Source organism: Chaetomium fimeti (assembly GCF_033439085.1).
Source record: "Chaetomium fimeti strain CBS 168.71 chromosome Unknown B0H64scaffold_1, whole genome shotgun sequence".
NCBI lineage: Eukaryota > Fungi > Ascomycota > Sordariomycetes > Sordariales > Chaetomiaceae > Chaetomium > Chaetomium fimeti.
In genome coordinates this window covers 2,397,607-2,410,829 of record NW_026944329.1, presented here as the reverse complement: position 1 = coordinate 2,410,829, position 13,223 = coordinate 2,397,607, and the positions used below count along the sequence as shown (strand labels likewise).

The window sequence follows — 13,223 nt, the reverse complement described above, 5'->3', positions numbered from 1 at the left end:
CAATCTAAGCAAGATCAGGTTACATCGTGTATCATACATGACCCATTTACAGACAACCAACCAACCCAGGCTATGATACAAGCCGCCTCTATCTTGTGGCGCCTGTCCCAGTGATCGACCATCTACCCGTGATCTATCCCAGATATAACCTACATCCTATCTTACCCCATCATGATCAGTCATTTCGGGACTGCCCAGAGGCGGGAGTACATCAATACTCCGCAGCGGCTCTCTTGTCGATGGCCCTATATCAAACCACCGAACCTCCCCACTAGGCCACAATTCGTCGCAGCTCGGGGTACGGGCAGTCAAAGGGCGTTCAAGTTGGAGAAACCCACCAGCATCACCAATTTCAGGTTTACTTGCTCCTCTTGGCCTCGAGCTCCTTCTCGTACTGAGCAACAAGCTCCTTCCTAGAATTGTGAAAAGCACAAGTCAGTAAGCCATCCCCAAAACACTGCCTCCTTCTCAGAATCACTTACTGCAGATGCGGCGGGGCCGCAGCGTAGTGGCTAAACTCCATACTGAACTCGCCCTTGCCCTGGGTGGCGGCGCGCAGGTGGGTGCTGAAGCCGAACATGGCGTTCAGGCTGCACTCGGCGACCATGGTGAACTCGTCGGCGCCGACCTCGGTGTCGACGATGGAGCCGCGCTTGTTCATGAGCATGAGGATGTTGCCCTGGAACTCGGCCGGGGCCGTGATGGTCGTCTTCATCAGCGGCTCGAGCACGGCGCCGCCGGCGTCGGGGAAGGCCTTGCGGAACGCCATCTGCGTGGCCAGGTTGAAGGCGTAGTCGCTGGAATCCGTGACGTGGGTGGCGCCGTCGGTGACCACCATGTGCGCGCCGATGACCTTGTGGCCGAGCAGCGGGCCCCTGATGCAGGCCTCCTCGAAACCCTTGCCGCAGGCGGCGAGGTACTTGTCTGGGATGTTGCCGCCAACCACGCGCGTCTCGAACCTGTTGCCCTCGGTGTTGTCTACGTTGGGCTCGATCCAGCCGACCACGCGGGCGTAATCGCCGGGCCCGCCCGACTGGCGCTTGAGGAGGAAGTCGTAGTCGGCGCGCTTGCTGATGGTCTCGCGGTAGGCGACGCGCGGCTTGCCCGTCTCGCAGTCGACTTTGTACTCGCGGCGCAGACGCTCGACATAGATGTCCAAGTGGAGCTCACCCATGCCGCTGATGATGGTCTCCTCTGACTCGTCGTCGACGTGGAGCCGGAAGGTGGGATCCTCTCGCATGAAGCGGTTCATGGCCTTACTGAAGGCGTCGGCGTCGCTGCTGCGCTTGGGCTTGATGCTGAGGGACATGACTGAGTCCGGCACGAACATGGAACTCATGCCGTAGGGCAGGCGACCGTCCGTGAATGTATCACCCGAGGCGCACTCAACACCGAAGACGGCGCAGATCTCACCAGCACCGATCTCGTTGACGTCCTCCATCTCGTTCGAGTGCATGCGCACGATACGGGGAATGCGCACCTTCTTGTCGTTGCGTGCATTGAAGAGGTACTGGCCCTTCCTCAAGGTACCTTGGTAGACGCGAATGTAGGTAAGCTGGCCGTAGGGGTTCTCTTCGAGCTTGAACGCCAGGCCGACAAACGGAAGCGAGTCGTACGGCAGAAGCTTCACGGGCTCTTCCTTCTTGGATCGGTCGAGGGCGAGGTTATCGACGTTGCCGGGGTTCGGGAGGTAGTCGCAGACAGCATCCAGCATGGGCTGAACAGACTTGTCGGCAAGGGCAGAGCCCATCAGAACAGGGGTGAACTTGAGGCTGATAGTCGCCCTGCGGATGGCGGCCTTGATCTGCTCAGGGGTAGGGGTCTGCTCTTCAAGGAACATCTCGGCGATCTCATCATCGACGTCGGCCAATTTCTCAATCAGCTCCTGCCTCTTCTGCTCCGCTAGTTCCCTGAGGTTCTCCGGTACCGTATTCGAAACCTTGACGTTGGTACCACGGAGACCGTCGTTCCGGATCGACCTCATGTGGATCAGGTCGACGACACCTTCGAATTCCTTCTCGGAACCGATCGGGATCTGCACGGCAGCGGCGGGTATCTTGAGCTTCGAGTTGATCATCTCGACGGCCTTGAACGGGTTCGAGCCCATGCGGTCCATCTTGTTGACAAAGCTGATGCGGGGGACGTTATACCGCTTCATCTGCCTGTCGACAGTGATGGTCTGACTCTGCACACCGCTGACCGCGCACAGGACCATGACGGCACCGTCCAGCACTCTCATGGCGCGCTCGACCTCGATAGTGAAGTCGATATGGCCGGGTGTGTCGATCAAGTTGAAGTGGTACGTCTCCTCGACGCCGTTCTCGACCTTCTTCCAGTCGGCAAAGGTGGCGGCGGACTGGATGGTGATACCACGCTCCCTCTCGAGTTCCATGGAGTCCATCTTGGCGCCGACGCCATCGCGGCCCCTGACTTCGTGGATCGCCTTTGTCCGGCCGGTGTAGAAGAGGATGCGTTCGCTCACGGTGGTCTTGCCGCTGTCGATGTGGGCCTATTTCAAGCTGCTCAGTTTCTAGGCCCCAACTCTACGCCATGTACTCCGTGTCCACACGTACTGCAATACCAATGTTCCGAACCATGGACAACCTCTTGGCCTCCTCGGGGGTCATGCGGGCGGCGGCGGCTTCGGGGGTCATGTTCGCGGCAGCAAGTTCCTTGGCCTGCTTCAGCCTTTAAAGAGTTCTGTCAGCCTCCCGAAGCCCAATTGTCTAAACCAAGCTTGGGAAAAGGGAAACATACGCAGCCTCAGCGGCGCTAGTGGCCCTGGAGACAGGAGTCCTGCTGAAATATCGAAGACCACTCAACCGGGCACTGTAGCATGGTGCCAGAGGGGAAGAAGTGAGGGCAGTGCGACATGCCAAACTCGCATAGCGGGCTCCCTGCCTGGAACCAGCAGCGCAGCTGCTGTTGAGCGCAGCCGCAGCCCGTATCACCCGCATCTTGACAAAAAGACAAAAGCGGACTAAAGAAATGAGGGGTGAAACGAGGGTGGTTCCAAAGGTTGAGGAACCATCCGAGAAACGGAATTTGGGTGGACTTGATGCTTCTCGGCATCCCAGCTCGCGATTTTTTATTGTGGGCCCGATCCCAGCATCCCACTCAGCGCCCCAGCACCACTAATTCAGCCATTCCATCCCGCTGCATGCCAGCAGCCCTGAGTGCGGGGAGTTCATGCCAAAGTCTTGCAACATAGGTATGGAGGTTTGGTTGGAGATCCAATTCACAGCAAAACGTTTTGGGCGCAATAGTTAAGGTAGTTAGTTATACCTTCATCAAGTAGACTGTTTTCCCTGGGCTGAAATATTGTTTCCGTAAATTACAAGAAGAATAACTAACGAAACCACCTCCCGTCAATGCCAGCACTCCCACGTCTATAATCTGTAATGCCCGATATAGATCCCCGGCTGACCAGATCCGCATATATGAATACGGTGGCTTAAAATGTAACGAATAACCCCGATCCAAGCGCCGTCAACATCATGGTGGCACCCACGATCATGATCTGGCCCGTCCCCCAGGCCGCCGGCATGCCCGGCGCCGCGCTCTCGCCTACACCCATACCCTCCATGAATCCTGGGCTAGCCGCAAACGCCGGGGACGTCACAGCCGGGATATCAGTGACCTCGCTCTGGTCAGGTGCCACCGTCGCAGACGGGATGGGCGCACTCATGCTGGGAAACGCCACGATGTTGCTGTCGGTTGAGTTAAAGTCGGTGGCAGCGATACCGATCTGGTTGTTGACCAAGTCGTAGACTACGTACGCCGAGCGGAGGAAGGTGTCCCCCAGCAGGTAGGGCGCCGAGGTGAAGTTCTGGATGCCGAACTGGCACACGTCTAGCCCCTCGTATTGGCCGGTGAGGAAGGTTGGCGGGCGTCCCGAGGTCAGGTCGAGGACCAACTCGTCCATGGTGACGTTGATCCGGGGACCGCTCGGGCCAGCAAAGCCGAAGGAGAAGTATCCCTTGCTGTTTTGCATGTTGCAGGGAATCACGGCCACTCCGACCTCGGGGGAATAGATGGCGCCGACTTCCCTCCAGACTTGACTGGCCAGGTCGGTCGGCAGATACGACAAGGTGGTGCCGGAGTCCAAGACCACAGGAACAGGAAAATCTTCCGATGTCAGCCTGTCCTGGCCACTAGGACTAACGGCGTCCAAAGAGGTGAAAGCGACCAGGAACGCCGAGTAAATATCCGGTTGGGTGGGGTAGACATCGATCCTCGTCAACTCTCCCTGATACTTCTCGGTGTCGATTCCACCAAAGAGGATGTTGCCCGAGCTAGCGTCTAGGAACCGTTAGCATGGAGAACAGCCTGCGGTGCGTCGACATCAACGTACCCAGATCGTTCAGCCACAAGCTGTAAGCGACCGTGTTGATCAAACCCTCATTGACCATGTCGACCGGAAGGTTAGGGTAGACGGATGAAAGCGACTGGGTGGTCCCCACGATCGCCTCGTTGACGGCGTAACCCACACCGACCAGCCCGTATGCGATATCAGTACGGCGACCGAGCCCCATGGTCAAGTTTTGCAAAGTGGCGCCACCGATCTCGAAGACATCGGTGAAGTAATCACCCTTCGAGGAGCTGCCATCCACATACTCGATGTCGAATTGGTCTTCTCCGACTACCTCAAACGAGGTCGACTCCTCGGAGTTAACTAATCACGGCGTCAGCGAATTCTAGCTCTTCCAAAATGTTGGCAGGGCGCCATACAGGTTCCCAGTGTACAGCCTCCACTGCTAACCTCCCTGCACACTTGAGCGTCGGAATGCGGCACCCAGGTGTCGCTGCTCCCAGTATCCAACTGGAGCGTCAGGTTCTGCCCCGGCGTCCCCAATCTGCAGGTGGCGAAATACCCTCCTCTTGCCTTCTCGTTTGTGACAACCTCCTCGAAGGTGTCGGCGCGTTTCCTCAACCTCTTGAATTCCTCCTGTCGCTGCGTTCTTTGGATGTCCCATTGAACAACACCATTGCCAGCAGATGCCTGGACGACTCCGGCGAGCAGCGCGCCCAAAGCCACGGCATCAGACCCTTTCATACTTGCGAGGGTCGACTGTTGTGAAATAATTTGGAGTTGATTGACGAGATCGGCAGATGCTCAGTCCCCGAGAGCCTGGTTAACTATTAAATGAATGCACTGATCAACAGGAACACGGTACGACCGCCAAGGCCCGGATCAGGTAATCGGTGCGAAATGGGGGACAAAGACGGCCCAAGGCGAGGCCCGGTGAGCAGGGCGCGTGTGAGTACGTTGTGTCAGCTCTCAGCGAGAGACGAAGCGGAAGAGACGAGAATGACAAATCCGGACAGAATACTACATGAAATCGTCACCAGCCTGCAATCCTCTCGATGGCTAAAAGAGAGAGCGAGCCGCTCGAAGAGAAGAGGGCGGATGGAAGCAAGTCCGTCTCTAAAAGAAGATCAAGGCATGGAATCGGTTGAAACGAGCGAAGTCTGAGGTGGCCGATGGGGCTGAGTGAGTGCGCGTCCGGCTCAGCATTGGTGATGGATGGCCGACTCGCCACAGAAACGGAAAGGGAACAGGCCCGATTGTGTGACTGCCCGCAGCTGCCGCATCAGGGAGTGTCCCTGCCTGATGTCATGTTACTCACGGAGACGGCCCGGGGATTACCAGAGGTAAAAGCTAAGCTTTACTTGGCTAGTGCGGAGAAAGTGCTTGAAAACAGGGGCTTGGCGGGTTTGACGGACGATGAATTGAATTGTTGCTCTGGCGCTGAAACAATGCGCAATGTGAAACCCTTGAACTCGGCGGCTGGGGCACCACTTATAGCAGCGATGAGCGACTTTCCTTGAACGAGAACTATCGCGGTTAAGCTCCGTTCCCGGGGCTGATTCATGCTTTCCTCGCCAACGAGGAGGGAATCGGCACAATTCAGACGAAAGCGCAAAACCCTCAAAACCCGCAAACCCGGATTTCTCTTGGCCATGCTAGCTAACTAACCTCAATTCCTCAATTCCTCACTCAGTTTCCCCCATCCACCATCAAATATTCCTCGATATACCGCCCCAGCTTCTCCAACCCCTCCATCAGCACCTCCGTCTCACACACATACCCCAGCCTCACAAACCCCTTGAAGTCCTTCCCCAACCCAAAGCAAGGACTCGCAGGCATAAACAGCACCTTGGTCTTCCCCAACACATCCATCACCAAACCCGCGTCATCCACCGGCACCCCTCCCCTACAAAACTGCACAAGAGCGGTCGTGCCCGCCGTCGGGCGCACCCACGCGCACACCGCAGGGTACTTATCGACGAACGCGCCGAGCAGGCGCAGGTTGTGCCGCGCCAGCGCCGTGTTGCGCGCCAGCAGCGGGCGCACGACGGGCGCCGACAGCGCGTAGCTGGCAACCTGGTCGTCCAGCTGCGACACGCTGATGGTCGTGTAGTCGCGCGCGGCGGCCGCGGCGTCGACGATGCGCCGGTCGCGTGCCGCGATCCAGCCCGTGCGGATGCCGGCGAGCGCGAAGGCTTTGGACATGGAGCCTGTGGCGATGGTCTTGTCGTAACCGAAGGCCAGGATGGAGGGGGGCGCGTCTTGGCCGGCCGGGAGGGAGTGGTAGAGGGGGCTGTAGACTTCGTCGGAGAGGATGGTGATATCGCGTTGCTTGGCGAAGGCTACGATCTGGGCGAGGGTTGGGGAGGGGATGGTGCTTCCCATTGGGTTGTTGGGGTTGTTGATCACGATCAGCTGATGTGTTGTTGTTAACGTGGCGGGTCCGTCGTGGAGGGCGGAGGGAGTGCACATACCTTGGTGTTGTTTCTGACTAACCTTTCCAGTTCTGCCACATCCGGTACGTATCCGTTCTCCCTCTTCAACTTCCACAACGACACCTCAGCCCCCAGGCTCTCCGGGACCGAGTACAGTTGCTGGTAAGTGGGATACACGCAGATGACATGGTCGCCGGGGCCTACTAGCGTGTAGAAGGTTAAGAAGTTGGCGGCGATGGCTCCCTGCGTGATGATAACGTTCTCAGCCGGGAGCGGCTCGGCATCGGATGCCCGGTCATAGAGGGCGGCAACGCGTTGACGTAGCGTCTCAGAGCCGCGGATGGCGCCGTATGTGAGCTTGTTGGAGAGCGAGAGGGGGCCCGGCGCATCCTTGTCCTCGCACATCCGCACCAGGTCATCGACGGAGACTGAGGCGGCACATGTCTCGGCGATGTTGAGAACCCCCGGAGTGGTCTCGAGGCGGTCCATCCATTGCTCGACCTCGAAGGGTTCGATTTTGACCATCTTGATAAGTTGGGCAAGTTAAAAGTGAATTTATATGTTTACTAGCCAATATCGAATAGTCTTCCAACTGAGATGCCGTCTCTCGTTTTATAACAGTTTACCAAAGGAGGGGGTGGGGTCGGCAACCGTCGGCCAGGCGTGCGCCCTCCAGACAACATCCAAATGTCAGTCAAATCCACACATTTACATAAGGTAATAAAATAAATATTTCCTAATGATAGTAAGTGGTTGGTCAAAATTTCCACAGCCTTTCTCTTTTCTACATTACCTTGCTATTTGATTTTCATTTGTATGGTGAAGCCATCATCAGTCTCCAGATTAGTTTCCTACCATCAAACCGGGCCGTTGTGTGGCACCCGAGACACTCAACAACCTGCGCAATGTCAGCGGTGTCTCACCCCAGGTTTCGCTCCAATTCGTGGCTGTGCGGCCAAGTCCTTCCCATCATTTTCCATCCAACCAAACCCTTCCATTTGATCAGATGCATCCACTTCCGTCCACCCTCCAGCCACGCATTCAATGTCCACATGCACCCCTGACCCAGGCCTTGCAGTGCGTGCTCCGCTGCTCCACAGCGACATCATCGGGGAACTGGACCTCCGCCTGTTCCCCAGCCGCCATCCAAGGCTACCACTCTTGCGTTTCTTTACTTCTCCCCTTCTCGTCTTGTTTATTTACCGCTTTGATCTCGGTCAAGCACATTCTTTAGTCACAATTGCAGTTCGACTCAATCGGCCACTAAACTTGTCGCCAGGTGTGGCCTGAGTTTCGCGGTGAGAGTGCGACCAGAGGTTGGGGGTTCGTCCTTGGCCTGGGCCGTTGGCCTGTTGAGCCCGTTGAGTCGTGGGGTAGGTTGGTTACACGCAGCCTTCTGGCACAGCCCTCACCGATCCGCCCAGCTTCTCGGCTGTCCATCGGCAAGCTTCCGTTCTCCCCTCTTCCATCAGCCAGTTGCGTCGACGAGACCTTCTCTATCGGCGATAATCGACGACCACCGCCATCATGGCGTTCCGGCTACCGCGTGTGTTCGCTCTGGCGGGTCTATCGCTATCGCTATCATGCGTTGTTTCAGCCTCCGCCTCCAACGGCTACTCATCTGCCGACATGATGCAGGCGCAAATGGCCTTAATGGCAGGCCGGCCGAAGGACTGCCCTCCATGGTATGACTCTGGGTCTTCTCCCCCGCGTGGCTCTTCCGTGGCTGATGATGGTTGTCGTCTACCAGCTTTAACTGCAACCTCCCCATCAACACATGCGGCCAATTCGCCCCGTGCAACGGTTACGACGGCAAATGCGACTGCCCCGCGGGGTTTGGCGGCGATAACTGTCTAGAGCCTCGTACGCGAAACCTTCCCCCGATCTAGTGTTGGCCGAGGAGCCAAGCTCACAACATGACACAGTATGCGGATCCCTATCCCGAGGCCAAAACCGCCCAGCGCGACAGGGCAACTCCTGCAAATGCGACGAAGGATGGACGGGCATCAACTGCAACATGTGCACAAGCGACCGAGCATGCGATGCCATGACCGAGACAGGCGACGGCGGCGTCTGCTACACTGGCGGCGAGGTGGTGAAGCGGAATTACCAGATGTGCGATGTCACGAATAGGGCCATCCGGGGACTCCTCGGCGCCCAGGTACCCCAGGTCACTTTCACTTGCGAAAAGGAGTCAGGGCAATGCGACTTTCAGTGTAAGTCTAAATCCCAAACCGTGCATCTTCCCTCCTCTCACATGTTGCAGTCTGGGTCGATGAGCAGGAGTCCTTCATGTGCCACCTGAACGAATGCCAGTCGAGCGCCGATTTCGACTACTCCGGAGGCAAAAACTCAACATCCTACAAGTGCGAGGAGGTCCGCTGCGAGTGCATCCCCGACCGCATGCTGTGCGGCGCGAACGACTCGGTCGATCTCACCGAGTTCCTCGTCAAGGTGATCCGCGGCCCTGCGAAGTTCGAGTGTACACAGCAAGCTGGGGAACCGAAGAAATGCGCGTTCGAAGAGCCGGAGATGAACAAGTTGATCAGCGACATGTTCGGCGACACCAGCATCCTGCTGACCTGTGGTGCCGGAGAGTGTTTGTACCACACCGAAGTTCCCGGATTCGCGCCCGACGTCCCCAAGATCAACACGCCACTGATCGCGGGAGTGATTGCCGGGTGCTCGCTCTTCTTGGTGGCCGTCATCCTCGGAACTTGGTACTTGTCCCGGAGGCAGTTCAAGTATGGCCCCATCCACCTGGACGACTCGGACGACGAAGCGATCAAGCTCATGGCGGACCATAAGCCGGCATCCCTGTACTTCCAAAACGTCCGCTACAACCTCAACGGCAAGGAAATCCTGTCGGGTATCCAGGGCATGGCGCACCCCGGTGAACTTACTGCCATCATGGGCGCATCTGGTGCGGGCAAGACGACCTTCCTGGATATTCTTGCTCGCAAGAACAAGCGCGGTCAGGTCTCTGGAGAATTCTATGTCAACGGCGAGAAGGTCAGCGACACGGATTACAAAAATGCCACTGGCTTCGTCGACCAGGAAGATACGATGCTCCCCACCTTGACAGTCCACGAGACCATCCTCACCAGCGCTCTTCTTCGCCTACCACGGGACATGACGCGGGCGGCAAAGGAGCAACGAGTCTTTGAAGTCGAGAAGCAGCTAGGTATCTACCACATCCGAGACTCATTGATCGGATCCGAAGAGGGCAAGGGACGTGGCATTTCGGGAGGTGAGAAGCGCCGTGTCAGCATTGCTTGCGAACTCGTCACCAGCCCCTCCATCCTCTTCCTCGACGAACCCACGAGCGGCCTCGATGCGTACAACGCCTACAATGTCATTGAATGTCTCGTCACGCTGGCCAAGACCTACAAGCGCACCGTCATCTTCACGATTCATCAGCCCAGATCTAATATCGTTGCGCTCTTCGACCGCCTTGTCCTGCTGGCTCAGGGAAAGACTGTCTATTCCGGCCCGTTGCATCAATGCCAGGATTACTTCGACCATATCGGATACAGCTGCCCTCCCGGTTTTAATATTGCGGACTACCTCGTCGACTTAACCATGCATGCTAGCTCCACCACTTCTTTCGACGACGGCACCCTCACGGCAGACGTGGCGAGCGTTGGTCCTAGCAGCACCAGGGCGGTCAAGTCGATTGCGAGCATTTCTGGTGTCAGTGTCGGAGACGACAGCACGATTGAAGCACCGTCCTCTTCTCGCCCGAAGAGTAGGCGTCGGGACTCTGTGCGAACCAAGCAGGAGAGAGAGCTCTACACTCGCCGCAAGCAACCGGTAGATACTGCCGCCTCCTCGGATGCTGGTGACGAGCTTGGGGCTTACAAACTGCAACAGACCCCCCATCGCGTTCCACCGCACAACCAAGACGAGCACGACGACCTGCCTCCTCCCGCTCCCACGGGCACCGACCTCGATATCCTCGTGCACTCTTACATCCAGTCCGATATCGCCGGCAACACGCACGACGAGATTCAACAAGCCATCACGGCAGCAACCAACAGCAACGGCCAAAATTCTAACGGATACGCCGCCGACGGCCCCAACGCCAACCTCGGTGCCATGGGCAGAGGGTACGCGCGCGTCGGCTACTGGAGGCAGTTCGCCCTGCTCTCCCAGCGAACCTGGCGCAACCTGTACCGCAACCCGATGCTGATGTTGACGCACTACGCCATCGCTATCCTATTGGCCGTCTTCGCCGGCTACCTGTTTTATGGCCTGTCCATGGATATTGCTGGCTTCCAGAACCGCCTCGGCCTCTTCTTCTTCGTCCTCGCCCTCTTCGGCTTCAGCACCCTAACAACCCTCTCCGTCTTCTCCCAGGAGCGCCTGCTCTTCGTCCGCGAGCGCGCCAACGGCTATTACTCGCCCGTCACGTACTTTGCGGCGAAGGTGCTGTTCGACATTGTGCCGTTGCGCATCATCCCGCCGATCCTGCTCGGGGCCATCGTCTACCCCATGACAGGCCTCGTGCCGGAGGCGGACAAGTTCTTGGTCTTCATGCTCGTGCTCGTGCTGTTCAACCTCGCCGCCGCCGCCATCTGCCTCTTCATCGGCATCGTCTGCAAGGACGGTGGCGTCGCCAATCTCATCGGGAGCCTGGTCATGCTGTTCAGCTTGCTCTTTGCCGGCTTGCTGCTCAACCACAACGCCATCCCGCCCGCCGCGCGCTGGCTGCAGTGGCTGTCCATCTTCCATTATGGTTTTGAGGCCCTCATTGTCAATGAGGTCACCCAGCTGACCCTGATCGATCACAAGATCGGCATTGATATCACCGTGCCCGGTGCGGCCATCCTCAGCTCATTTGGCTTTGATAACCAGGCGATGTGGCCGGATATCCTCAACCTGGGAATCTTTGGGGCTGTGTTTATTGTGCTGGCCTATGGCGCGATGCATGTATTGCTTGTCGAGAGGCGCTGATTTAGGGGAGTCGGTTATGATGCTAGTTTTAGGACACAGTACAAGGGGATACTGTGTTGTTTTTTAGTGCGCTGGTTGCCCGGGATGTGTGCGAGAGGAAGAGAGAGAAGTGGATGTTTCCTTGTGTCTTGTTTTTGCAATTGAACTCGGGATCGGGTCGCGGGATTTCGGCGTTTGACGGAGCCTCCATCGTGCACCACGCACTTACATATCAACCCCCAACATACATCGTACATAGTCTCCATGTAGAACAACATTTGAAATGCATATAGCTGGAAAGCCTTCCCCGGCCCCGTTTGTTTTTATTTGTACATGCCGTTACACGGTTTGATACATTGGCGATGAAGCCAACAACAGCAATGCCCCTAACTATCCTTCTCTTCCTACAACTTGCCACCCGTCAACTCCTCCGCCACAGACTTCTGCCTCTTGGTGGTCTTGACCGCGCTCGTCGTGTTGGCATCGATGGCCCTGGTCGACTGGCCCGACATGGCGGTCTGCAGGTCGGCCACGCTGACGGGCGCGGCGTCCAGGTCCCAAATGCTCTGCCCGCGGTTGCTGCCGCCGATGCGGTGGTGATCGGCCGTGAAGATAGCCTCGATGCGGGCCTCCAACTCCGCCTCATCAATGATAAACCCCTGGGCCGCCACATACAGCTGCGCCAGCGCATCACGGCGCGCCTCCGCCTTGACAGCCAGCCGCTCCTCGTGCTGGGCGCGCGCGGCCTCGGCCCGGGCGAACCGCTCCGGGTCCTGCTCCACCTTGGTCACGAGCGCCGTCGCCGCCAGCACCGTCGGCCGCGTGAGCACGTCGTCCAGCCCCTCGGGTGCCGTCGCCGCGTCCAGGTTCGCCTGCCTGCGCGCCTCGGCCCGCTCGTGCGCGCGCCGGTCGCGCTCCGTCTTGCGCTGGTAGAGCCCGCGCACGCCCGTCGCCAGCGCGCTGCGCCGCGCCGCCGCGAACACGCGGTGCCGCGCCTCCTCGGCCGACCGCGGCGCCTCGCCCGCCCGCTCCGCCTTGGACACCGGCGTCGCCGCCTTGATGTAGGCCCGCTGCACCTTGCGGTCGCCCTCCCGCGACCGGAACATGTCCCGCGGCACCGGCAGGTGGCCCTTGATCGGGGGCAGCTTGGGCTCCGACGACTGCGGGGGCTCCGGGACGGTGATGAAGCGCGGGGATTCGGGGGGGACGGCGGCGATCTGCGAGATGCGGGGGGTGGTGCTGAATGCTGCTCGCCATGGTGATGTGCGTGTCTTAGCTGTCGTCGTGGTCGTCGCCTTCGTGGTTGTCGTTGAGATGCGGCACGTGGAGAGGGCCGCTTGGAGACCGCATATTGACGGCCGGGAGAGTGGAGACGCCATTGTTGTTGTCGATGAGGGTGCAATTCCGCCCGCGAGCAGGATTGGGCTTCCGGGCGGGATGGTGGGGGAGTCGAGGCTGAGATTCGAAATTCGAGATTCGCAGCAAGCGGGATACGGAATCGAGGAGTTGGAATTTGTCGACGCTGGGCATGGGGAAGGGTG

At 58.3% G+C, this 13,223-nt stretch overlaps 4 protein-coding genes across 4 annotated transcripts; 1 reads left to right on the top strand and 3 right to left on the bottom strand.

The window, feature by feature from the left end:
• Positions 1-358: 358 nt before the first annotated feature.
• On the bottom strand, positions 359-5,056 carry B0H64DRAFT_314446 (mitochondrial elongation factor g 1-like protein; the record flags this gene model as incomplete). Its single annotated transcript, XM_062800202.1, has 7 exons — positions 359-413; positions 483-2,509; positions 2,574-2,688; positions 2,758-3,064; positions 3,574-4,302; positions 4,355-4,675; positions 4,732-5,056. The coding sequence occupies 7 exons, from the start codon at positions 5,054-5,056 to the stop codon at positions 359-361; spliced, it is 3,879 nt and encodes a 1,292-aa protein (XP_062664064.1).
• Positions 5,057-5,916: 860 nt separating this feature from the next.
• On the bottom strand, positions 5,917-7,560 carry B0H64DRAFT_18481 (pyridoxal phosphate-dependent transferase). The gene is made up of 3 exons (XM_062798986.1): positions 7,541-7,560; positions 6,787-7,483; positions 5,917-6,727 (listed from the first exon to the last, which is right to left on the bottom strand). The coding sequence occupies exons 2-3, from the start codon at positions 7,270-7,272 to the stop codon at positions 6,002-6,004; spliced, it is 1,212 nt and encodes a 403-aa protein (XP_062664063.1). The 5' UTR covers positions 7,273-7,483; positions 7,541-7,560; the 3' UTR covers positions 5,917-6,001.
• A 714-nt stretch (positions 7,561-8,274) lies between these two features.
• B0H64DRAFT_369791 (uncharacterized protein) lies at positions 8,275-11,703 on the top strand (the record flags this gene model as incomplete). The annotated part of the gene is made up of 4 exons (XM_062802056.1): positions 8,275-8,432; positions 8,498-8,610; positions 8,673-8,963; positions 9,014-11,703. The coding sequence occupies 4 exons, from the start codon at positions 8,275-8,277 to the stop codon at positions 11,701-11,703; spliced, it is 3,252 nt and encodes a 1,083-aa protein (XP_062664062.1).
• A 256-nt stretch (positions 11,704-11,959) lies between these two features.
• Positions 11,960-13,166, bottom strand: B0H64DRAFT_428600 (uncharacterized protein). The gene has a single exon (XM_062805854.1). It carries the CDS (start codon positions 13,059-13,061, stop codon positions 12,087-12,089), a length of 975 nt encoding a protein of 324 aa, XP_062664061.1. The 5' UTR covers positions 13,062-13,166; the 3' UTR covers positions 11,960-12,086.
• Positions 13,167-13,223: the final 57 nt, after the last annotated feature.

Bases quoted from the DNA above. Each gene is read 5' to 3' on its own strand.
- B0H64DRAFT_428600 (XM_062805854.1), bottom strand. From the start codon at position 13,061: ATGGCGTCTCCACTCTCCCGGCCGTCAATATGCGGTCTCCAAGCGGCC.
- B0H64DRAFT_18481 (XM_062798986.1), bottom strand. From the start codon at position 7,272: ATGGTCAAAATCGAACCCTTCGAGGTCGAGCAATGGATGGACCGCCTC. The intron at 6,728-6,786 runs GTATGTGCACTC...ACAACACATCAG, and splicing joins TAGTCAGAAACAACACCAAG to CTGATCGTGATCAACAACCC.